General features: G+C 37.7%; 3 protein-coding genes across 3 annotated transcripts; all 3 read right to left on the reverse strand.

Moving 5' to 3' along the window:
• Positions 1-2,286: 2,286 nt before the first annotated feature.
• LOC103967813 (UDP-glycosyltransferase 88F3-like) lies at positions 2,287-4,152 on the reverse strand. The gene has a single exon (XM_009381130.3). The coding sequence runs from the start codon at positions 3,971-3,973 to the stop codon at positions 2,531-2,533; it is 1,443 nt and encodes a 480-aa protein (XP_009379405.2). The 5' UTR covers positions 3,974-4,152; the 3' UTR covers positions 2,287-2,530.
• A 5,372-nt stretch (positions 4,153-9,524) lies between these two features.
• LOC103967800 (UDP-glycosyltransferase 88F3-like) lies at positions 9,525-11,301 on the reverse strand. Its single transcript, XM_048581578.1, has one exon. The coding sequence runs from the start codon at positions 11,196-11,198 to the stop codon at positions 9,756-9,758; it is 1,443 nt and encodes a 480-aa protein (XP_048437535.1). The 5' UTR covers positions 11,199-11,301; the 3' UTR covers positions 9,525-9,755.
• A 7,779-nt stretch (positions 11,302-19,080) lies between these two features.
• On the reverse strand, positions 19,081-20,789 carry LOC125476071 (UDP-glycosyltransferase 88F5-like). The gene has a single exon (XM_048581805.1). The coding sequence runs from the start codon at positions 20,729-20,731 to the stop codon at positions 19,193-19,195; it is 1,539 nt and encodes a 512-aa protein (XP_048437762.1). The 5' UTR covers positions 20,732-20,789; the 3' UTR covers positions 19,081-19,192.
• Between the last annotated feature and the right edge of the window lie 4,779 nt (positions 20,790-25,568).

Consider the following 25,568-nt stretch of genomic DNA (forward strand, 5'->3'; position numbering starts at 1 on the left):
AACTCTCTTCAACCGATCCTTCAATTTCTTATGTGGTGCTGAGTTATTTGAAGGCAAAGTTTTTTTGACAGCAGATGTCAAATTCATTAAATGATTTTTTAATAGATTAATATAAGATATAATAAATGTTGTTGTATTTTTGAAATATTTGATTGGTTACCTTAATTATTGGACTCCACAAAAAGATAAATGAATTATTAAATGACATTATTATTTAGCATATCGGGTGAAGCAAAATATTGTACAAAGTGACAAATTGCCATATAAACTATCAACCATCATTTTGATGTTTAAAATTTGATATTTCTTTTGGAGATGCTCTTAAATGACAAAAAAAGCAAACAATAACTAATGAGCATGCAAAGACACAATAGTCCAGGAACTAATGGGAGGCCCATCCCACATTATTTCCACGCTTGAGCCTGGAGCTGAGCACGCTCATTGGAATACAAATTGTCGTTTGGTAATGTTAGGAACGATGGTTCAATTTCTAACTATTGTCATCTGGTAATATAAAGAACGACGATTTTAGAAGACAAAACTCTTCTAGTAATGCTAGAAACAACGGTTCAATTTCTAACCATCGTCTGGTAATATAAAGAACAACAGTTTTTAGAAAACCAATTGTTGTCTGATAACACTAAGATGGAAGGAAAACCAACTTTTTAAGAAATAAAGGTGATGGGACGACAATCCTATTGTCCTCGTACAGATACAATTTTTCTTAATTTTATTTTTTACTAAAATCCAAATGCAAATAAAAATCCAGAACTTGCAAAATTATGTAATGCTATTAACAAAGTTATCCAAGTTTCTGGTGGACGAACCATTCTCTCCCAAAGCAGCCACAGCCATCCTCCCAATTTTCTTGCTCCTCTCCCTAAGCACTCTCCCTTCTTCCGACTCCATCAACTCCCTCACTCTCCTCTCCAATTCCTCCCCGCTCACGAACCCATTTTCCTCATCTCTCTGCTCCATTGCAATCGCCATTGTCATTGCCATTTTCATGTCCGTCGATAGAATAAATTGTAGTTATGGTGCTTGAATTATGTCTGAATTGTAGCTTGGTCCCTCAACCAAAAATTAGATTTGGTATTTGAATTTGACAGAATGTGTAGCATTAGTCCCTCATGTTAATTTCGTTGGATTTTCCGTCAATGTGCTTACGTGACAGAAATAAATTATCAAATAATATTATTCAATTTTAAGAATGGAAACAAAACACTTTAAACTATTGGAATAAAAAAGGAGAAATGCTTCAGGAGAGAGAGGGGTCCATACCTCACAGCTTACCTCCATTCTCCCCCACTCGATGACATTCGCCCTTGTATCTCTCCCAACCACACGCCACAGCCGATCCCACACCATCGCAGCCCCACCCCCGACATTCCAGCCGCATTGCATAATAAATTATGCACCAAATGCAGCGGTTGGTATTGATTTTTGGGTTTAAAGTTCTGATTGGATTTTGAAAGAATTAGGTACAAGGTTTGGTGTGGACGGCAGCGTTGCTGGTGAAGGAGACAAAAGAAAGCTCTTTTCCTTATTTTATTTTTTATGTTTTCAAAATTTTCATATACTATTATTTTAATTCTTGATCCCATGTGCCCACCACATCAGCATATTGATGGAAAACTTAATAGTGTTAGCACGAAATGACTAATGTTACACATTTTGTCAAATTGAAGGACAAAATCTAATGATTTTTAGTTAATGGATCATAGCTACTGTTCAACAATAATTCAGGGACTATAGCTACAATTTACTTAAATATATTATGATGAATGAAATGAAAATTGTGATTAAATGTACCTAGTACATTAAAATTAGGAAGAAGAAGTGAAATAAAACATTAAAATATAATTAATAAATGAGGTGATTAAATGTATTAGGAAATGAAATTTAGACTTTAATCCTAAACAAGATTATAGTCTAAAAGTCATCTTTTCCAAGGATTAAAATAAAGTTTTCTATTGAAACAACACTAGATTCAAGTCTCAATGATCTTCAAGTCTTATACATACACAGTTTTTCTTAATCTTATTATCCGGATGATGCTAAAGAGACCAAATTTTTAGGCTATCTTTATAAACCACATTATATGGCAGTTAATAGTTTGACTTCCCCTTTAATTCATTAAAAAGTGGGTCCAAACATCAAATTGCCACACCATTTGGTCTACGAAAACTAATCTAAAAATTTGAATTCCCTTGTTGTAGAGCCTATATAACTGGAGAGTTATTGAGAGATGGGAATAGAGGTAGGGCAAATATAGAGAGAATTGGGTGAATTCTGAAGTGTATTTTCTCAAACCACTTTACCTTTATTTATAATAGCACATAAGGTAATTTCCTTACCTTTTAGGTATTACATGTTAAACATAACATTATCTAAAAGATAGGACATAATTCGAATAGGATTTAGAATTACACAATCAAATTTTTAACCAAATTAAAATTGCAACATCTCCAACATTTTCCTTATTTTTCAACAAATTCCAAATGCAAGTGAAAATCCAGAACTTGCATAATTATGTAATGCTATTCACAAAGTTATCCAAGTTTCTGATGGACGAACCGTTCTCTCCCAAAGCAGCCACAGCCATCTCCCCAATTTTCTTGCTCCTCTCTATAAGCACTCTCCCTTCTTCCGACTCCATCAACTCCCTTACTCTCCTCTCCAATTCCTCACCGCTCACGAACCCATCTTCCTCATCTCTCTGCTCCACCGCAATCGCCATTTCCATGTCCGTCGTCATAACATTCCTGTTCAAATGCTGCTCCGCGTACAGCGGCCAAGCTATCATCGGCACCCCAGCAACAACTGCTTCCAGCACCGAGTTCCATCCGCAATGCGTTACAAACCCACCAACCGATTCCTTCTTCAACACCGCCATCTGCGGTGCCCATGATTTTACTACCATTCCCCTGTCTTTGGTCCTCTCCAAGAACCCTTCTGGCAACACACTCTCCAAATCAAAGTCGTCAACTCCAAGGACCTGCTTTGTTTTCTCATCAACCGGCGGCTTCTTCACCACCCACAGGAACCTCTGCCCACTCGCCTCCAACCCTTTCGCTATCTCCTTCAGTTGAGCTGCAGGGAATGATCCCCTGCTTCCGAAACAGAGAAATACGACGCTTCGACTTGGCTGCTTATCGAGCCATGACAAGCAGCCCTCTTCAGCCGCGGCGGGATCGTTACCCGATACTTTTTCTTCGTCAATCAATGGTCCAACGTAGTACACAGGCGGAGTTGGCCCATCAGGAACACACAGGCCTTCAGCAATGGCCTGGAGGATGGCAGGTGGCTCGAGCTCTTCGAACGTGTTGACGATGATTCCTTTGGATTTGGGAAGATATGAGCAAAAGGAGAGGAAGTCCCAATAAGCAGGGTCGTCTCGGTCGAGCACCGGTTCGAGCATGTGTATAGCCTTCAGAGGAGATTTCCGTCCGGGGAATTCGAGAACGGTGTCGGTGAGGTCCTTTAAACTCTGGGTGGTTTGTTCATGGATCTTAGGGAAATACAAAAAAGCAGCCAGAGCTGCGGCACCAGAAGTGTAGAAGTAGTATGTGGGGATGTCGAATTCCTTGCCGATGGTCAGCGCGGAGGTGCAGGAGAGGTCGATGATGAAGGCGCGGACGACGGCGGATTTGGAGATGTCTTGGAGGGCACGGCGGACGTGGGGATCGTTCTGGCGAACGAAGTCGACCATGATTGCGGTGCCGCTGATGTTTTGGGTAATTTTACTGGTGACGCGAGGGAATTGGCGGAAGGAAATGGAAGGGTGGGAGTGGGAGATGCGGCGGATGTAGGCGGGGATGCTAGGGGTGTCGAAGAGGCTGCCGCAGGTGTAGAGAATGGTGATGGAGAACTTGTGGGTGCCGTAGCGGTGGAGGATGAGCTTGCCCAGCTCCACCGTGGAGATGATGTGCCCCATTCCTGGAGATGCGTACAGCACTACTACGTCTCCCATGGCCGCTGCTGCTGCTGATTTGTTTGCGTTTGGTGTTGGTGTGTTGTGCTTTCTGCTGAAATTATCTGATTTGATTTGAGAGAAAATTCAACTGAATAAAAGTCAGGAAAATTCTAACCGGCGCAAGCTCTCATCGAACCAAATTGTTAGAAGGAAACTAAAGTCAATCAAAACGACATGGAAGTGGGCCATAATTTGTTTGTGTTTTCCTTATTTTATTTTTCTTTGTCTTTTTTCTATTTTAATAATTACAGACTAATTTTAAAAGTGTTTAGTCGAAATAAAAGTACAGACACAACAATAATGCAGGCATTATCTTAATATTTATTGAGATTAAAACATTCAAAGCACATCCAACGATGGATAACAATTTTAAGAGTGAGTGACCATGCATTCCTTATTCAACAGAGAACATTTATGTACAAAACTCTTGTCATTATGAATTCTTAACCTTAGAATTTGTAAAACTATATTAAAATTTTGCAAAATGAATAGAAACCAGAGGAAATTTTGTCCGTGTCTTGCAAAACTAAGCAGACAATACCTTACAATTGTTTGGTGTGGTGCTTCTGTCGATTTTCCTTCATTCCTTGCAGCAGTCTAATACTGCCGACAGGAATGCTATCCTAAGGTCCGCTTTTTAAGGGCCTGTGAGGACCTCTTTCATTAGAGCTATAGGATTAATCTAACGGTACAAAAACTAATGGGTTTATATAATCCTTTTGCACTTAAACAAATTTGTTACACGCCATAATTAAAAAAAGGAGTCACGATCAAGAACCAAGACTGCTGCCCTTTGAAGAGGTCGAGATCTTCGCCCCGGATCGCCTCCAGGTAATTTTCCTTTCCGTTTCGCTGCTCAATTTTTGTCTCCAAACCAACGGATTCTTATGATTAATTAATAACTATATATTGTGTTCGACCCTTTTGGGAAGAATGTCAATGACCTACCCAGTCTTGCAACAACTGGTTATGGTATTGGTGTGATCTGTTTGCTTCATACCGTAGGAGTGTTAGAAAGGACATATTGTACGGAGACGCGCCCATTCAACCAAGTGAGAATGTAATTGCGAATGCAGTAGTACAAGTTGCAAAGGCACTAATTTCGAGTAGTGTACAGTGAATGTAATCATCTGTCAATGAATCTAGAAAGCTTGTCTAGCTTTTTATTGAATGGAAGCAATATTTATGTAAGTATGAAAAAAATTGGTTTGATTCCAATCTCAAATCATTTGTTAAGTCATTTGATTCTCAATCTCACTAAATTAGTATTTGAACAACTCAGTTTAGTTTTCTAAATTGGCTCCAAAGTCTTCTTTTTTCTTTCTTTAGGTGAACAAACAGAGGTCTTGTCTCTGTTAGCTTAGTTTCAAATTTAACCAAGTCATGTCTTTTAGCCACTTCCGATGAATGGTGCTATCGTTGATCTTATGCTTTCTCAAGAAAATTGAGGGTAATTTTTTTTAATATAAGTAGTACCAATTAAACAAATTTGAGAATTTCCTTATTATATTGGGATATACACCAAATAAATTACAAATGTTCAACATCTATTGAGTTCTTGTGATTATTCTAAGAAGCTTGAGATTTATCTCAAAGAACCATGGCACCAAAATATTAGAATCTACTTTTAAGAACATCTCTCCCTCTGCAGTAAATTGTAGAACTTAGAATCAACATCAGTGATCTGGCGAAGAAGATAGAAGTGAATTGTAGGATTAGAACCAACTAAATCAGTGCTATTATGCCAAAGTAATATATAATTGTAACTTTATTATAAAACACTTACCATGCATACCAACAATATGCGGTGTTTCATTTGGTACACATATTCTGTCATGAGAAGCTTCGGCATTGTGTATGCTTGATCTATGAAATATATACTTGATATATAAGTATACATAAACTACAATCTTATGCAATGATTGACCAAGCAGAAGTCAATTAAAAAAAATAAGAATTTTACATACTAATTAAAATCAAATAAATTATTACCCGTCTTCGGATATCGGACATTGTCTTATGGTGTGCCCGAGTCCTCCACATGCCTTATACTTCCTAGCTTTCCCCATTGCCTTTTCTTTGGAAGACTTCATTCTTTTCCCACTTCCCTTGGCCTTTACTTGAGCTGGTTCATTGATCATATGTTTTTGAAGTTTTCTTTTTGTTGGCACTTCTCCAACACCTAAACTGGAGCGTAATCCCTTAACTTCAATACGAAGTGATTTGATTCCTTTTCTTACAAGTTTAGTTGTTTCTTCCGTAAGGAATGATTCATCAATTAAGCATTGTGAAAGTTGAGATAACTGAATATGCCTCATCATTAATGACTTGTATTGCACATCTTTTATTTCCAATCCATCTCCATCCCAAACTCTTTCAGCCTTCACACTTTTGGTCCATCTTTTCATGATGTATTGGCTTGGCAAATCTACAACATGAATACTTCTAAGAAAAAAAATACAATATGTCTGCATGGAATTCCTTCGAACTCGAATTTTCGACAGCTGCACCTTGCAAAACTAGAAATTTTATCGTGAACAATACGTCGCAATGTTGAGCTTTCTGCATCAGCACGTATAACAACATAAACACATTCCTTTTCATCCTGCCTTATAGCATCACACTTCAAATAAGCAGTACTTTGAATCACTTCATCCTGAAACTTTAAAAATATTGTTTTTGTATATAAACCGCGCATCTCCTTTTCAATTGGAAATAATGTCTTCAACTTTGGCACTTCATTAACATCCACATGATTAGAAACCAACTCTTTATGTCTTTGGTGTCCAAGTGCCCTCTCAAATTGTGTAACAAAATCCCACAAAGAGTTGCGTTTTGAAACGTATTTCTTGAAGAAGGAGTGTCCACTTTCAACTCTTTGACTACTTGACATTCCTGCAGAAAATATATGCATGCAAAATGCAAGGACCCATTGCTCACGGAGTTTGTACATATGTAGCAGCCATTCATGATTCTCCAATGCACTATGTTGCATGCTTCCAACTTTCTTCATATTCTTCTATAGTTTCGGAACCGTATACACTAACGCTAAATTGTGGCATATAAACTGAAAGCATTGAGCCAAGCTTTTGTGGAAACTTATTCAACATTAGGACTTGAAAAAGATTGAAATTAAAAATAAAAAACTTGATGTTAGCTTACATATTGATTTTAATTCATGTTCTATTTTTGTTATCTAATGTGTGTTTCGATTTAATGTCTCCATATTAATTGTATTAATATGCACATTTTGCTGCTTCTAATTATAAATAAACCTAAATGTGAAAACAATAAAAGAAATTAGTGACACATAAGAAAAATATGTAAATACATAAGTGTACCAAAATGATTGTACAAAAATATATTAAATTGACTGCTTTGTACCAAAATATCTATACATAAATGTTTATACCGTAATACATTATAATGAACCTAAATGTATGCACGTATGTACCAAATGCCTATATTAAATTTTTGAACGCAACATATTATAATGAACCTAAATGTCTGTACCCAAATGTATTATATGAAATTAATGTATCTGAATGCCAATATGCAAATTTATGTACTGAAGTGCATTAACGAATTAATGTACCTAAATTTCTATATCGATGAATATACCGAAATATATATCAATGATTGAATGTCCCCAAATGAAGAACAAAAATTGTATCAGAGTGTATTATATAAAAACATTTAGTTTACTTAAATGTCTACAACAAAATATATTAGAATAAATTGTACCTATGGTGCTTGAATTATGACTGAATTGTAGTTTGGTCCCTCAACTAAAATTAGATTTGGTCCTTGAATTTGACAGAATGTGTAGCATTGGTCCCTCATGTTAATTTCGTTGGATTTTCCATCCATGTGCATACGTGGCAGGAATAAATTATTAAATAATATTATTCAATTTTAAGAATTGAAACAAAACACTTTAAACTATTGGAATAAAAAAGGAGAAATGCTTCAGGAGAGAGAGAGGTCCATACCTCACACCTTAGGCCATCTCCAACCGAGGGCTGGCCAGAGGGTTCGTTTTAGCCCTCTGGAATGAGCCCTCTAGCCCTCCAAGATTCTCTAAGATATTAATATTTTAATGAACAGTACAGAGCCATATTTGCCTCTGTCTCCAACCGAGAGCCAAATGGCCATAGGGCTCGTTTTGGTCATATCACAAAAAACCGTCTCCAACCGAGGGCCAAATGGTCATAGGGCTAAACATAATTTATTATTTAAATTTAAAAACTACAATAACTTATATTCAAATCCAATAACTTAAATTTAAAAACTACAACGATAACTAACCCAAAAAACCAAAAAAATTAGAACTTAAATTAATGAATGGTTTAGGTATTTATAGGGAAAAAAAAAATTAGAATTTTTAAGAATTAAAAAAAAAAATTGGCCCAAAAAACCAAAAATAAAAAATAAAAAATTATGTCAGTTATATTGATTTTTTTTTGAAGCAATCATGTCGGTTATAACCGACAGGATTGCTCCATTTTCTGGTCAGCCAACCCTCTAGCTCTCTAGCCCTCTTCGATTCTGTGGGGCCTTCTCAGATTCCACAACCCTCAAACCCTCTAGACCCCTTTGATTGGAGATGGCTTGACATTCGCTCTTTTATCTCTCCAACCACACGCCACAGCCGATCCCTCACCATCGCAGCCCCACCCCCGACATTCCAGCCGCATTCCATAACAAATTATGCACCAAATGCAGCGGTTGGTATTGATTCTTGCGATGAGTTTTGGGTTTAAAATTCTGAGTGGATTTTGAAAGAATTAGAGATAAAAGAAAGCTCTTTTCCTTAGTTTATTTTTTATGTTTTCAAAATTTTCATATACTATTATTTTAATTATTGGTCCCATGTGCCCACCACATCAGCATATTACCGGAAAACTTAACGGTGCTAGCACGAAATGACTAATGCTACACCTTTTGTCAAATTGAAAAACAAAATCTAATGATTTTTAGTTAATGGACTGTAGCTACTGTTCAGTAATAATTCAGGGATTATAGCTACAATTTACTTAAATATATTATGATGAATAAAATGAAAATTGTGATTAAATGGACCTAATACATTAAAATTAGGAAGAAGAAGAGAAATAAAACATTAAAATATAATTAATAAATGAGGTGATTAATTGAATTAAGAAATGAAATTTAGACTTTAATCCTAAACAAGATTATAGTCTAAAAGTCATCTTTTTCAAGGATTAAAATGAAGTTTTCTATTAAAACAACACTAGATTCAAGTCTCAATGATCTTCAAGTCTTATACATACACAATTTATCTTAATCTTATTATCCGGATGATGTTAAAGAGACCAAATTTTTATGCTATCTTTATAAACCACATTATATGGCAGTTAATGGTTTGACTTCTCCTTTAATTTATTAAAAAATGGGTCCAAACATCAAACTGCCACATTATTTGGTCTACAAAAACTAATCTAAAAATTTGACTCCCTTGTTATAGGGCCTGTATACCTGGAGAGTTATTGAGAGATGGGAAGAGAATTGGGTGAATTCTTAAGTGTATCTTCTCAAACCACTTTACCTTTATTTATAATAGCACATAAGGTAATTTCCTTACCTTTTAGGTATTACATGTTAAACATAACATTATCTAAAAGATAGGGTATAATTCGAATAGGATTTGGAATTACACAGTCAAATTCTTAACCTAATTAAAATTGCAACATCTCTAACATTTTCCTTATTTTTTTACCAAAATCCAAATGCAAGTGAAAATCCAGAACTTGCATAATTATGTAATGCTATTCACAAAGTTATCCAAGTTTCTGATGGATGAACCATTCTCTCCCAAAGCAGCCACAGCCATCTCCCCAATTTTGTTGCTCCTCTCTCTAAGCACTCTCCCTTCTTCCGACTCCATCAACTCCCTTACTCTCCTCTCCAATTCCTCACCGCTCACGAACCCATCTTCCTCATCTCTCTGCTCCACCGCAATCGCCATTTCCATGTCCGTCGTCATAACATTCCTGTTCAAATGCTGCTCCGCGTACAGCGGCCAAGCTATCATCGGCACCCCGGCAACAACTGCTTCCAGCACCGAGTTCCATCCGCAATGCGTCACAAACCCACCAACCGATTCCTTCTTCAACACCGCCATCTGCGGTGCCCATGATTTGACTACCATTCCCCTGTCTTTGGTCCTCTCCAAGAACCCTTCTGGCAACACACTCTCCAAACCAAAGTCGTTAACTCCAAGGACCTGCTTTATTTTCTCATCAACCGGCGGCTTCTTCACCACCCACAGGAACCTCTGGCCGCTCGCCTCCAACCCTTTCGCTATCTCCTTCAGTTGAGCTGCAGGGAATGATCCCCTGCTTCCGAAACAGAGAAATACGACGCTTCGACTTGGCTGCTTATCAAGCCATGACAAGCAGTCCTCTTCGGCCGCAGCGGCATCATTACCCGATACTTTTTCTTCGTCAATCAATGGTCCAACGTAGTACACAGGCGGAGTTGGCCCATCAGGAACACACAGGCCTTCAGCAATGGCCTGGAGGATGGCAGGTGGCTCGAGCTCTTCGAACGTGTTGACGATGATTCCTTTGGATTTGGGAAGATATGAGCAAAAGGTGAGGAAGTACCAATAAGCAGGGTCGTCTCGGTCAAGCACCGGTTCGATCATGTGTATAGCCTTCAGAGGAGATTTCCGTCCGGGGAATTCAAAAACGGTGTCCGTGAGGTCCTTTAAACTCTGGGTGGTTTGTTCATGTATCTTAGGGAAATAAAAAAAAGCAGCCAGAGCTGCGGCACCAGAAGTGTAGAAGCAGTACGTGGGGATGTTGAATTCCTTGCCGATGGTCAGCGCGGAGGTGCAGAAGAGGTCGATGATGAAGGCGCGGACGACGGCGGATTTGGAGATCTCCTGGAGGGCACGGCGGACGTGGGGATCGTTCTGGCGAACGAAGTCGACCATGATTGCGGTGCCGCTGTTGTTTTGGGTAATTTTATTGGTGACGCGAGGGAATTGGCGGAAGGAAATGGAAGGGTGGGAGTGGGAGATGCGGCGGATGTAGGCGGGGATGCTAGGGGTGTCGTAGAGGCTGCCGCAGGTGTAGAGAATGGTGATGGAGAACTTGTGGGGGCCGTAGCGGTGGAGGATGAGCTTGCCCAGCTCCACCATGGAGATGATGTGCCCCATTCCTGGAGCTGCGTACAGCACTATTACGTCTCCCATGGCGGCTGCGCGTTTGGTGTTTGTGTGTTGTGTTTTCTGCTGAAATTATCTGATTTGATTCGAGAGAAAATTCAACTGAATAAAAGTTTGGTCTCATCTAACCTGCGGAAGCTCTCATTGTACCAAATAGTTAGAAGGAAACAAAAGTCAATCAAAACGACATGGAAGTGGACCATAATTTGTTTGTCTTTTCCTTATTTTATTTTTCTTTGTATTTTTTCTATTTTAATAATTACAATTGCCAAGAGATATACATCCACAAATAGCTTAAAATAATAAAAATCTAACTCAGACAATGATCGCAGTTGAAGGAAGCGTTTAAAGTTTGACAAACGAAAAGATTGTTATAAAAGAAAGGGAAAGTAGTCCATTACAGACTAATTTTAAAAGTGCTTAGTCCAAATAAAAATACAGACACCACAATAATACAGACACCATCTTAATATTACAATATTGTAGTGAGATTAAAGCAGTCAAAGCATATCCCACTGTCGATAATAACTTCCAAGAGTGAGTGACCATGCATTCTTTATTCACCAGAGAACATTTATGTATAAAACTCTATGTCTTTATGAATTCTTAACCTTAGAATTTGTAAAACTATCTTAAAATTTTGCAAAATGAATAGAAACCAGAAGATATTTTGTGTACATGAATTTTGTCTAACTTTTCATGTGTCTTGCAAAACTCAGCAGACAATAGCTTACAATTGTTTGGTGTGGTGCTTCTGTCGATTTTCCTTCCTTCCTTGCAGCAAACTAATACTGCCGATATGTTAGATGAGGCAGTGGAGTATTCCAGTTTCTTCAGAAGCTGATTCAGGTGCCTCTTTTGAATAAGATGTTATGTGTGTCTGCTATGTAATTGAATGGAAGTTACATACTAAAAACTTCGAAACATGGTTGGAAATTTCGGAGCATCAACGCAGGTGCTAATGCATAACTAAAGAATGACCAGAAGATACCTGAAATGCCTCCTACTATTTAGTGTAATTGTTGAAATATTTTATATCGACCGTATCTATGAGAAAAGAAGAGTTTAAATAATCTAACCCCACTTCAACTAATACTGAGGCTATTTGTGATAACGTCCTGGATCGTGCATGTAGTAATTATTAAGTTGGAGACAATATTAATGTTCTTGGAAGTATATAGGCGTAAGAGTGCCTTACCTAGATTCCATGATCATGCACTTAGCTGCTTCTACTTGGAAAAGTTATGATTTTGGTTTTCACTTCCAAGGAAACAGATTATTGTTCTGGAATTATAATAGTATGGCAATATACTTTGTTCTATTTATTCTTAACAGACTTCATTTATGCATATGTCACGTTTACTATTGTGTATCTGGATGTTTATATATTCACAAAGTTTTTTGTTACGTGGTGAGGAGCTACATAATTAATAAAATGATGCTTTAGATTTTCACCTTTACAATTCATGATTCTTAGATAAAAACTCATCTCCATATAAACGTCCAATAAAAACCTAAATTTAAAATCTGCAGTCACATCGGAACGCTATTGACCTACTAATATAATTTATTTACACCCATGCCACTTTCTCAAATCCTTAAATTTATTCCAAATTAAAAGTTGTAGAAAAAGTGAAATAAAATATATGAAATGTTGTATTGCATTAAGTGTATCCATATCATACCAAAAATTTACCTTTTTGTGATATATATATATATATATATATATATATATATTGCATTAATTGGGAAGTAAATTAATTTGTTCCAATTATTAAAAAAAATTATACTAAATCCGTATTATATATTTTAAATCAAATAACACTTCTCTAACTTGTAGGTAAATTATTTTTCATGACACACCCCGACCGAGATCAGGGCGTGCTGGCCGTCACGTGGAAGTGACGTAGCCATATGCACGTGCGGAAGCTAATAAAAGTAATATAAAAGTACGAATAAATAAAACTAGCATACAAACGATAAAAGTAATGAGTGCTAGCGTAAATGAGACGCTAAGTTCAGAGCAATAAGTCTACAACAGTCCAAATTAAAATGACTCGATAATAGTGCACCCGAAGGTGACCATACATCGGTGAGTGTCTGTAAGAAATGCCGGGACGCCTTCTGGGAAAACCACTGAACTTGCAAAGCAACTAGAACCTGGAGGGGCGCAAAACAAAAGCGTGAGTGGGCAAAAACAAAGCTCTTTGAAAACCATTTAATAAAATACATTTTAACCCCTCGCCGTAAAACCTGTTTACTTCCCAGAAAATAAACGTATGTACGTATACATAGATATGCCAAGTCATGCTAAAAAATATGCCATGTCACAGCCTCATAAAGAAATGCAAGTGCTCAGGTATAAATCACATCAATAGCATATAATCTGGCAGCCGGAGTCACCTAACGTGACCTGTACGGCTGCATATGTAAATATAGAGCTCAGATCTCAATCACTATATCTGAACCTGCCCACGAGTCGGAACCACCTAAAGTGGTCTGTACAACAGGCCTGGGTGTAATACATATAAACGCTCTAGTGCTACGATCACGTGAAGGCTGTGCGAATAATCGCGGGTCACCTACGAGTCGGAACCACCTAAAGTGGTCTGTACGACAGGACTGTGCACCTAACTTGGATCCAAGCTGAGCGTGTGGTGCGGGAGGTGAACAACACGTGAAGGACTGTGCCCTACTCTGGGCGGGAGCACTAACACCGGGGGTGCAGGTTATGAGCTCTCTAAGTATCTCGAATCACTACTGAATATAAACGTGAATACCACTTACCTGACACTTACCTGTGCGTCCACAGCACCAATATGCATATGAATATGTATGTCACTACTAATGCATGCAATGATGCATAAACGATAATAATATGGTGCATGGCATAAAACAATTAACCCTTTTTAAACAATTTCTGGGAAAATAAATGTATATAGGTATATATGGAAAACCAAAAGCCCACTCACTGGTATGTGGAAGGGTCGTAGCCCTCCTGCCTCAAGTGAGCACGCTCGTCCTCGGGATACGTATCACCTATATGCGAAAATACTATAAAAACATTAATTATAAAGCACATAACCTTCCCTTCGTAATAACTTCTCATACATTGCTCAAAATGGACAATTGAATATACTAACGTGCTCTACACAACCTCAAGAACACACCCATATTTTTAGAAAAATTTTCCACCGCTGCACGCGCCGGCCACGCGCAGGCACGTGCGGTGCACACGGACGGCGTCAACTGACGCCGTTAGGAATATTACGTCAGTTTTGACAGATTCCGTTAGCGGTGTCAGGAATATTCTGTCAGAATTGACGGAATATTCCGTCTCCTTCTCCGGCGCCGTCGCCGGCGCCGGAAAACTGGAAAAACTTCTAACTTCGTTTTCTCACTCGTTTCTTAACCATTTTTCCCGATTCTTGAACCAAAATGACGCCTAGAACTAGGAGAACACAACCATACCAAATTTAAAGGCTAAAACCTACGAAATCTCACCTGTCACCAAACTCCAAATCCGGCCAACTTCGAACAGGACGATCCCGACGTCCACTTCCGTCAAACGAAGTACTCCGAGGCTCCTTGGGACACCACCAAGCTACCTACAAGCTTCAAAATCCCAAAAACGTGCTAAATAAATTTTGCATGAATAGTACTCAAAACTGCCATTGTCGAATCGACGTGAAAATGACGGATTTCTCACCTGAAAATGGTACGACTAGACTCCCACGAGCTTCACGATCTCGACTGTGACCTTGGTTTCCTCGATCTGCTAAGGTTTGAGGGGTTTTGGGTTTGTCCGTACGTATTCAGAAGGAAGAAGAAGGAATGGGGTTCTCGGGAGGAAGACAGGAAAAAGAGACAGAGGGTGAGGGAGGTGACAGTGTGTGTGTGTGTGGCCCAACACATGCTACACCACACAAAACAACCAATAACGTAAAAGAGACGAACTAGGGGCAAAGTTGACAATTCACACGTACGTTTTCGATAAATTTCGGGACGGGATGTCACGTTTCATGTATTGTTACATATATTAGGCACATTTTATTGTTAAATAAATATAGGTATGACATAATATTTTTCAATATAATACATCAAATTACATTTCTTCTTGTTATGGGTAAATTATTCTTCATGTATTAGTGAAAAAAAAGAAATTATATTACACATAGGGTATAATATTTTGTGGGTAAATTATTGGAAATTAATTTGTAGGCAGGTAAATTAATTTGTTCCAATTATATACAAAAATATATATACTACACCTAGATTATGTGTGTGTGTGTGTGTGTGTGTGTGTGTGTGTGTGTGTGTGTGTGTGTATATTATTTTTTTTTAAGAAAACCTAGATTACATATTTTGAATCAAATAACATTTTTGTATACATAGTAGGTAAATAATTTTTCATGTATTATTACATATATTAGCCCATTAGGGACATTTTTTGGTAAAAATATACAAAGTAATATGTATATGATTGTTTGTAAGTTCCAATTCCTAAGTTTATGCAATATTTTGTTGTTGGTATACAATATTTTGCATAATTGGAAATGAACATTTCAAATAGTAGGTACGTAAATTAATATGGTCTAATTATATAAATACACACACACACACACACATATCTATCTATATATATATACACACACACACACACACATATTTTGAATCAAATAACATTTTGGTAAATTGTAGGTAAATTACTTCTTCTTTTTTTTATTTATGTATTATTACATATATTAGGTTTTTTTTTTTTTGTAAAAATATATATATATATGAACTCATAATGCCAGATACATAGAATTAAGCCAACAATTCTCATATTTGATATTAATATGCAATGAATTTTTTTTAACATTAATGTCTTATTTTTCTTTTTTTACAAAATCATTAATTCTCTCCTTACAATCTGCATAGAATTAAAGAAAAATTAATGAAAATGTCTTGAAAACTATGAGTCTTAACGATAATAAAAAAATAAAGGATAAAGTGAATAGTATCAGGATTGACTTTTTAATGTAAAAATGTAGTTTTTTTGTTAAAGTAAACAATACTAGGAGCTTTTTGTTAAAGTTCCCTAGAATTAATTGTGCACATCAAATATGCAATTAGGGTATTTTAGGCATCTAAAAAATGTAAAATGTGTAAAGTAATATGTAATTAATGAATAATTAATGAATTCACTTAGGTGGATCCTAGTTACTGGGTTTTTTTTAAGTAAAAAATTATGTCGGGTTTTATATGGAAAATTTTGAATTTAAGAGGTTAAAGTTATATTTTCAGTTAATAAAATCTCTTGTGGAATTCTCATAACTCATTAACTTCAGTTACTGTGTAGCATAGTGATATTGAGTTTTGATATGTTGTCATCGCGATAAAGGAGGATTCAAGTGGGAGATTATCGACTTGCACATGGCTGATAGTTATTTAGAACAAAATTACAAAATGATTCGCTGTCTTCATCAATTACGCAGCTAGTTTATATCTAAAAATTTAGAGCTTAGGGAATCATAGCTAAAAATCCTATGTTCGAATCCTTGCAATTGCAACCTGTGTGTGGAATGTAGGCTCTCTAGTGGGTAGTGGTGAGAGACTGACGAATAAGGGAGAGTGGTAGGATATGGAAAATTGTAACTAAGCAACGAGATACGTTCAACCTGAATTTTCTTGAGAACCTTCGTCAATAATGTCAATTCCGCTTAAAGTTCGGAAGAAAAACCAAAAGAGAATAAGAAATGTATGGTTGCTTCACAAGTTAACTATTTGGTTTTTAGTTTTTAGTTTTTACTTTTTGGTTAGCTATGAAAGGCAAATACGAAAGAGAAATGGGAGATAAACAAAGGAATATATGATGAGTTGTGGGAAGGATGCGGAAACCTTGGGATTGAAATTTGGGTCAAGTATTTTGGTTTAGTGACCCTCAATTGTCTGTTGCTCATAAATTTTGTAGGAATTCAGGATCATGATCCTTGTTTTAATAAGAAAACTTCATATGCTTTTCATTTGTTACTCGCAGGTCACAACCAAATTGCGATTGTGAATTGTGATGATGTTCAGGCTGAGTGAACTGCGATTTCATGTTGGTTGCGACATCTGCATTGGTTTTATACACTCCGAAGCATTAATAAGCTAGTAAGTTTGACAGTGTTGAAGCAGATCAACTCATTGTTTAAGGTCATTGTTGAAGGATCATCTCTTCCGAAACCAACCAACGAATTAACCAACGACTTAGCAAGAAAGAAATGCTTCTTATTGGATGGAATTAAGCTGATGGCCAACGTTACCACATGTTGTTTGACTTGAGAAGATGATGAGGCTGTCCGCCATAGAATAATTACCCAACTTTCAGACTAAATCTCTCCACTAGAGATTTTTCCTATGTATCGGAATATAATCGATACACAACGCCATTATATAAATAAAGAAAGGACATATTTTTTACTCTTTTTTTATTTATTTTATAACACATGATGTATTGACTCAAGATTCGGTTACATCTCTTTTGACAGACAACAAAATCTTGCCTCTCTGTCTCTTTCCTCCAAAATGTTTGAGCACAAACACAAATTAAGCAACAAAAAAAGCAGACCCAAATTAATGAGCATGCAAAGGCACAATAGTCCAGGAATTAATGGGAGGCCCAGTCCGGCATTATTTCCACGCTTAAGCCTGGAGCTGAGCAAGCTCATTAGAATATAAATGGTGGTCTGGTAATGCTAGCAATGATGGTTCATTTCAAATTATCGTCTAGTAATATAAAAATGATGGTTTTAGAATACAAATTGTCGTTTGGTAATGTTAGGAATGACGGTCTAATTTCAAACTATCTTTTGGTAATATAAAGAATGATGGCTTCGTATTTCAAACAGTCGTGACACACATTTGGCAGCCACATGACATATATGTGGTAGCCACGTTAGCACTTAACAGATGCATGGATGGAAAATGTAACAGATGTATTATTTTGAAATAAAATAGTACTTAAGGTATGAAAGTGAAATATTTTGAAGATGTTGTAAGGAATTGAAATAGGGCCAAAACCTGAGGTATAAAAATGTAATTTACCCTCTCTTTTTTTTTTTTTTGAAAATTCAGGTTTTAAAAAAAAAATTAAATTTTTTTTTCTGCCACGTGACACACATTTGGCAACCACGTGGCATATATGTGGCAGCCATGTCAGCACTTAACGGATCCATAAATGGAAAATGTAACGGATGTATTATTTTGAAATAAAATAGTACTTAAGGTATGAAAGTGAAATGTTTTGAAGATGTTGTAAGGAATTGAAATAGGCCCCAAACTTGAGTATGAAAATGTAATTTACCCTTACTTAAATATATTATGATGAATGAAATGAAAATTGTGATTAAATGTACCTAATAAATTAAAATTAGGAAGAAGAAGAGAAATAAAACATTAAAATATAATTAATAAATGAGGTGATTAAATGGATTAGGGGATGAAATTTAGATTTTAATCCTAAACAAGATTATAATCTAAAAGTCATCTTTTCTGAGGATTAAAATGAAGTTTTCTATTAAAACAACACTAGATTCAAGTCTCAATGATCTTGAAGTCCTATAGATACCCAATTTTTATTAATCTTATTATCCGAATGATGCTAAAGAGACCAAAATTTTAGCTATTTTTATAAATCACATTATATGACAGTTAATGATTTGACTTATTCTTTAATTCATTAAAAAATGGGTCCAAACATCAAACTGCTACATTATTTGGTCTACAAAAACTAGTCTAAAAATTTGAATTTCCTTGTTGTAGGGTCTATATAACTATAGGGCCTATATAACTGGAGAGTTATAGAGAGATGGGAAGAGAGGTGGGGCAAACATAGAGAGAATTGGGTGAATTCTAAAGTGTATCTTCTCAAACCACTTTGTCTTTATTTATAATAGCACAGAAGGTAATTTCCTTACCTTTTAGGTATTACATGCTAAACATAACATTATCTAAAAGATAGGATATAATTCCAATAGGATTTGGAATTTACACAATCAAGTTCTTAACCTAATTAAAATTGCAACACCTCTACCATTTTCCTTATTTTTCACCAAAACACAAATGCAAGTGAAAATCCAGAACTTGCATAATTTTGTAATGCTATTCACAAAATTATCCAAGTTTCTGATGGACGAACCATTCTCTCCCAAAGCAGCCACAGCCATCTCCCCAATTTTCTTGCTCCTCTCTCTAAGCACTCTCCCTTTTTCCGACTCCATCAACTCCCTTACTCTCCTCTCCAATTCCTCACCGCTCACGAACCCATCTTCCTCATCTCTCTGCTCCACCGCAATCGCCATTTCCATGTCCATCGCCATAACATTCCTGTTTAAATGCTGCTCCGCGTACAGCGGCCAAGCAATCATCGGCACCCCGGCAACAACTGCTTCCAGCACCGAGTTCCATCCGCAATGCGTCACAAACCCACCAACCGATTCCTTCTTCAACACCGCCATCTGCGGTGCCCATGATTTTACTACCATTCCCCTGTCTTTGGTCCTCTCCAAGAACCCTTCTGGCAACACACTCTCCAAACCAAAGTCGTCAACTCCAAGGAACTGCTTTGTTTTCTCATCAACCGGCGGCTTCTTCACCACCCACAGGAACCTCTGCCCGCTCGCCTCCAACCCTTTTGGTATCTCCTTCAGTTGAGCTGCAGGGAATGATCCCCTGCTTCCATAACAGAGAAATACCACGCTTCGACTTGGCTGCTTATCGAGCCATGACAAGCAGCCCTCTTTGGCCGCAGCGGGATCATTACCCGATACTTTTTCTTCGTTAATCAATGGTCCAACGTAGTACACAGGCGGAGTTGGCCCATCAGGAACACACAGGCCTTCAGCAATGGCCTGGAGGATGGCAGGTGGCTCGAGCTCTTCGAATGTGTTGACGATGATTCCTTTGGATTTGGGAAGATATGAGCAAAAGGAGAGGAAGTCCCAATAAGCAGGGTCGTCTCGGTTGAGCGCCGTTTGGACCATGTGTATAGCCTTCAGGGGAGATTTCCGTCCGGGGAATTCGAAAACGGTGTCGGTGAGGTCCTTTAAACTCTGGGTGGTTTGTTTATGGATCTTAGGGAAATACAAAAAAGCAGCCGGAGCTGCGGCACCAGAAGTGTAGAAGTAGTATGTGGGGATGTCGAATTCCTTGCCGATGGTCAGCGCGGAGGTGCAGAAGAGGTCGATGATGAAGGCGCGGACGACGGCGGATTTGGAGATGTCTTGGAGGGCACGGCGGACGTGGGGATCGTTCTGGCGAACAAAGTCGACCATGATTGCGGTGCCGCTGATGTTTTGGGTAATTTTATTGGTGACGCGAGGGAATTGGAGGAAGGAAATGGAAGGGTGGGAGTGGGAGATGCGGCGGATGTAGGCGGGGATGCTAGGTGTGTCATAGAGGCTGCCGCAAGTGTAGAGAATGGTGATGGAGAACTTGTGGGTTCCGTAGCGGCGGAGGATGAGCTTGCCCAGCTCCACCGTGGAGATGATGTGCCCCATTCCTGGAGCTGCGTACAGCACTATTACGTCTCCCATGGCAGCTGCTGCTGCTGATTTGTTTGCGTTTGGTGTTTGTGTGTTGTGTATTATGCTGAAATTAGCTGATTTGATTTGAGAGAAAATTCAACTGAATTAAAGTCAGGTAAGTTGCATATGCTCTCATCCAAACTTTTTGATGAGAGCATACGTAATTTACCTGGTAGGTAAATTGCATTTTTGTACACGGTAGGTGAATTACTTTTTTTATGTATTATTACATATATTAGGTTTTTTTTTCTTTTTTTTTTTTTGTGTAAAAATATATATATGAACTCATAATGCTAAATACATAGAATTAAGCCAACAATTCTCATATTTGATATTAATATGCAATGAATTTTTTTAACATTAATGTCTTAATTTTCTTTATTGCAAAATCATTTACTTTCTCCTTACAATTTGCATAGAATTAAAGGAAAACTAATGAAAATGACTTGAAAACTGTGAGTTTTAACGATAATAAAAAAATAAAGGGTAAAGTGAATAGTGTCAAGATTGATTTTTTAGTGTAAAAATGTGATTTTTCGTTAAAGTGAACAGTACTAGGAAATTTTCGTTAAAGTTCCCTAGAATTAATTGTGCACATCAAATATGCAATAGGGGTATTTTAGCATTTTAAAAAATGTAAAATGTGTAAAGTAATATGTAATTAATGAATAATTAATGAATTCACTTAGGTGGATCCTAGTTACTGGGTTTTTTTTTGTAAAAAAATTATGTCGGATTTCATGTGGAAAATTTTGAATTTGAGAGGTTAAAGTTATATTTTCAGTTAATAAAATCTCTTGTGGAATTCTCATAACTCATTAACTTCAGTTACTGTGTAGCATAGTGATATTGAGTTTTGATATGTTGTCATCGATAAAGGAGGATTCAAGTGAGATATTATCGACTTGCATATGGCTGATAGTTATTTTGAACAAAATTACAAAATGATTTGCTGTCTTCATCAATTACGCAGCTAGTTTATATCTAAAAATTTAGAGCTTAGGGAATCATAGTTAAAAATCCTATGTTCAAATCCTTGCATTTGCAACCTCTTGTGTGGAATGTGGGCTCTCTAATGGGTAGTGGTGAGAGGCGGACAAATAAGGGAGAGTGGTAGGATATGGAAAATTGTAACTAAGCAACGAGATGCGTTCAACCTGAATTTTCTTAAGAACCTTCGTCAATAATGTCAATTCCGCTTAAAGTTTGGAAGAAAAACCAAAAGAGAATAAGAAATGTACGGTTGCTTCACAAGTTAACTATTTGGTTTTCAGTTTTTAGTTTTCACTTTTTGGTTAGCTATGAAAGGCAAATACGAGAGAGAAATGGGAGATAAACAAAGGAATATATGATGAGTTGTGGGAAGGATGTGGAAACCTTGGGATTGAAATTTGGGTCAAGTATTTTGGTTTAGTAACCCTCAATTGTCTGTTGCTCATAAAGTTTGTAGGAATTAAGGATCATGATCCTTGTTTTAATAAGAAAACTTCATATGCTTTTCATTTGTTACTCACGAGTCACAACCAAATTGCGATTGTGAATTGTGATGATGTCCAGGCTGAGTGAATTGCGATTTCATGTTGGTTGCAACATCTGCATTGGTATTATACACACCGAAGCATTAATAAGCTAGTAAGTTTGACAGTGTTGAAGTAGATTAACTCATTGTTTAAGGTCATTGTTGAAGGATCATCTCTTCCGAAACCAACCGACGAATTAATCAACGACTTAGGAAGAAAGAAATGCATCTTATTGGATGGAATTAAGCTGATGGTCAACGTTACCACATGTTGTTTGACTTGAGAAGATGATGAGGCAGTCTGCCATAGAATACTTACCCAACTTTCAGACTAAATCTCTCCACTAGAGATTTTTCCCATGTATCGGAACATAGTCAATACACGACGCCATTTTATAAATAAAGAGAGGATATATTTTTTTATTTGTTTATTTATTTATATTATAACACATGTTGTATTGACTCAAGATTCGGTACATCTCTTTCAACAGACAACAAAATCTTGCCTAGGTCTCTTTCCTCCAAAATGTTTGAGCACAAACACAAATTGAGCAACAAAAAAAGCAAACCCAAATTAATGAGCATGCAAAGGCACAATAGTCCAGGAATTAACGGGAGGCCCAGTCCTGCATTATTTCCACGCTTAAGCCTGGAGCTGAGCAAGCTCATTAGAATATAAATTGTTGTCTGGTAATGCTAGGAATGATGGTTCATTTCAAATTATCGTCTAGTAATATAAAAATGATGGTTTTATAATACAGACTGTCGTATGGTAATGTTAGGAATGACGGTCCAATTTCAAAGTATCTTTTGGTAATATTATAAATTTGTGAACTTGTATATTGTATTTATGATAATATTGGCACACAAGGCAAGACCTTTATACAAAGCTGATAAGCTACTCTAAGTAAATAGAACCTATAATCAAGCTAATTACATTTACATCCTACAATCACTCTATCACAAGAGTTGACAATTCCAGAAGCTGTAATCACTCTCAATCAAATCACGTGATTTTCTTTCCTTTAACACTCCCCCTCAAGTTGGAGTGTGAATGTCAATCACACCCAACTTGCCTAGATGTGCATGGAAAATAGGCGCGCGTAATGGTTTGGTAAACAAGTCTGCAACCTGCTCCCCTGTCCTAACATAGGAAGTTTTGATTTCTCCTTTTTGAACTCGCTCTCGGATTGTGTGGCAATCGATCTCGATATGCTTTGTACGTTCATGATACACCGGATTTGCGACTATGTGTAAGGCGGCTTGGTTGTCACAAAATAATCTTGCCGGCTGAGGATGGTTGACAAGCAAGTCTTCCAGTAAATATCTTAACCAACTTAATTCACAAGTGGCTACAACCCTGGACCGATACTCCACTTCTGTGGATGAACGGGCTACTATAACTTGTTTCTTGCTTTTCCAATACACTAGTGACTTTCCAAGAAAAATACAGTAACCGGTCACTGATCGACGTGTAATGGGGCAACGAGCCCAATCTGCATCACATTAACTAGTTAAATGTAATTCACTTAGGGAAGAAAACATCAAACCTTGCCCAAAAGCTCCTTTAAGGTATCTAAGAAGTCGATACACTGCATCAAGATGGTGTCGTTGTGGATCTTGCATAAACTGACTCAATGTGTTGATAGTGTATGCTATTTCCGATCTTGTGATGGTCAAATAAATCAATTTTCCAATTGAGCGCCTATACGCCACAGGTTCATGAAGTGAAGTGCTTCCTACGGGTGTAAGCACCAAACTGGCCTCCATTGGAACTTTCATAGGTTTAGCACCAAGTAACCCAGCCTCCTCCAATATGTCCAGTGTATATTTCCGTTGGCATATTGTGACTCCAACTTTCGAACGTGCGACCTTAATTCCAAGGAAATATTTCAAAAGTCCAAGATCTTTAATTCGAAATCGACTGCTAAGGAAAGCCTTTAGGTTCTTGATTTCTGTCTCGTTGTTGCGTGTAATCACCATATCATCAACATATAACAATACAATAGTGAGCGAAGTACCCTTGACTTGAGTGAACAGAGAATAATCTGCCTTAGATTGGCAGAAACCAATGTCACAGATTACCGAAGAAAATTCTCAAAACCAACTTCTGGACGCCTGTTTAAGACCATACAAAGATTTGTGGAATCGACACACAACATTCTCCCCTGTCGACGACAACCCGGGGGAGGCAACATGTATACCTCTTCTTGAAGTTCTCCAGGAAGAAAGGCGTTTTGGACGTCCATTTGATGTAAAGGCCAATTGTGGACAGCAGCCACAGTCAATAAGCAACGCACGGTAATGAGTTTGGCCACTGGTGCGAAGGTCTCCTTGTAGTCGATACCTTCACGTTGGGTGAAGCCTTTGGCCACGAGACACGCTTTGTAGCGTTCAAGAGTTCCTTCGGAGTGGCACTTGAGCTTGAAAACCCATTTGCAACCAATGGGTCGTTGTCCGGGCGGTAGTGGAACAAAACTCCACGTTTTGTTGTCTTCAAGAGCTGTGATTTTGGCTTGCATTGCTGTAACCCAGTGGGGATTCTGACAAGCCTATTCATAGGTAGTAAGCTCCACCAAGTGTGAAATATGAGAAACAAAACGTTGATACCCAGGAGACAAGCAAGAATAGGAAACATACTGATGTAGTAGATATCTCGTGTTGGACATGGATGGTGAGATGGGATCCGTGGGTGTGAGCAAGGTTGAATGATGAGCCACATAATCCTTGAAATGAGTAGGGGGTTTGGTGGGACGAGTAGAGTGACGAAGGAGTGCATATGGGGAAGGTTCAGGTGGTGTGTAACTGTCGGTGGTGGCAGGTGGAATGGGAAGGCTCAAGTTGGGTGAGGAAGGCTCGAGTGTGGTGGAGATAATGGGTGGTGGAGGTGGTGAGGAACTCTCAAGGTCGGTCGGGGAAATAGGAACCTGATTAGGTGGTGAATCAAGCACCATGGGAATTGAGTCAAAAGTGGAGGTGATGTGGGTATTGGTATTTGTGCCGTGTGTTGGGTGGATAATGGGAATAATAGGCATGTCACTTTGGTCAATGGTGGGTGAGGTTGTGTAAGGAAATATATGTTCATGAAAGATGACATCTCGTGAGGTGAAGATTTTGTGTGTGACAAGATCATATACCTTATAACCTTTTTGGCTAAGTGGATAACCAAGGAAAATACAACGACGAGCATGGACGTCAAACTTAGCGATGGGTGTGAGGTTGGTGGCATAACTAAGGCATCCAAAAACTCGTAAGTGGGTATAAGTAGGTGGTGTATTATGCAAAAGTTCGTACGGAGACTTATGGGAGAGCAAGGTTGTAGGTAGA

The sequence above is a fragment of a genome, unplaced genomic scaffold, assembly GCF_019419815.1.
Source record: "Pyrus x bretschneideri cultivar Hongxiangsu unplaced genomic scaffold, Pyrus_bretschneideri_v1 Contig17, whole genome shotgun sequence".
In the NCBI taxonomy this organism is placed as follows: Eukaryota; Viridiplantae; Streptophyta; class Magnoliopsida; order Rosales; family Rosaceae; genus Pyrus; species Pyrus x bretschneideri.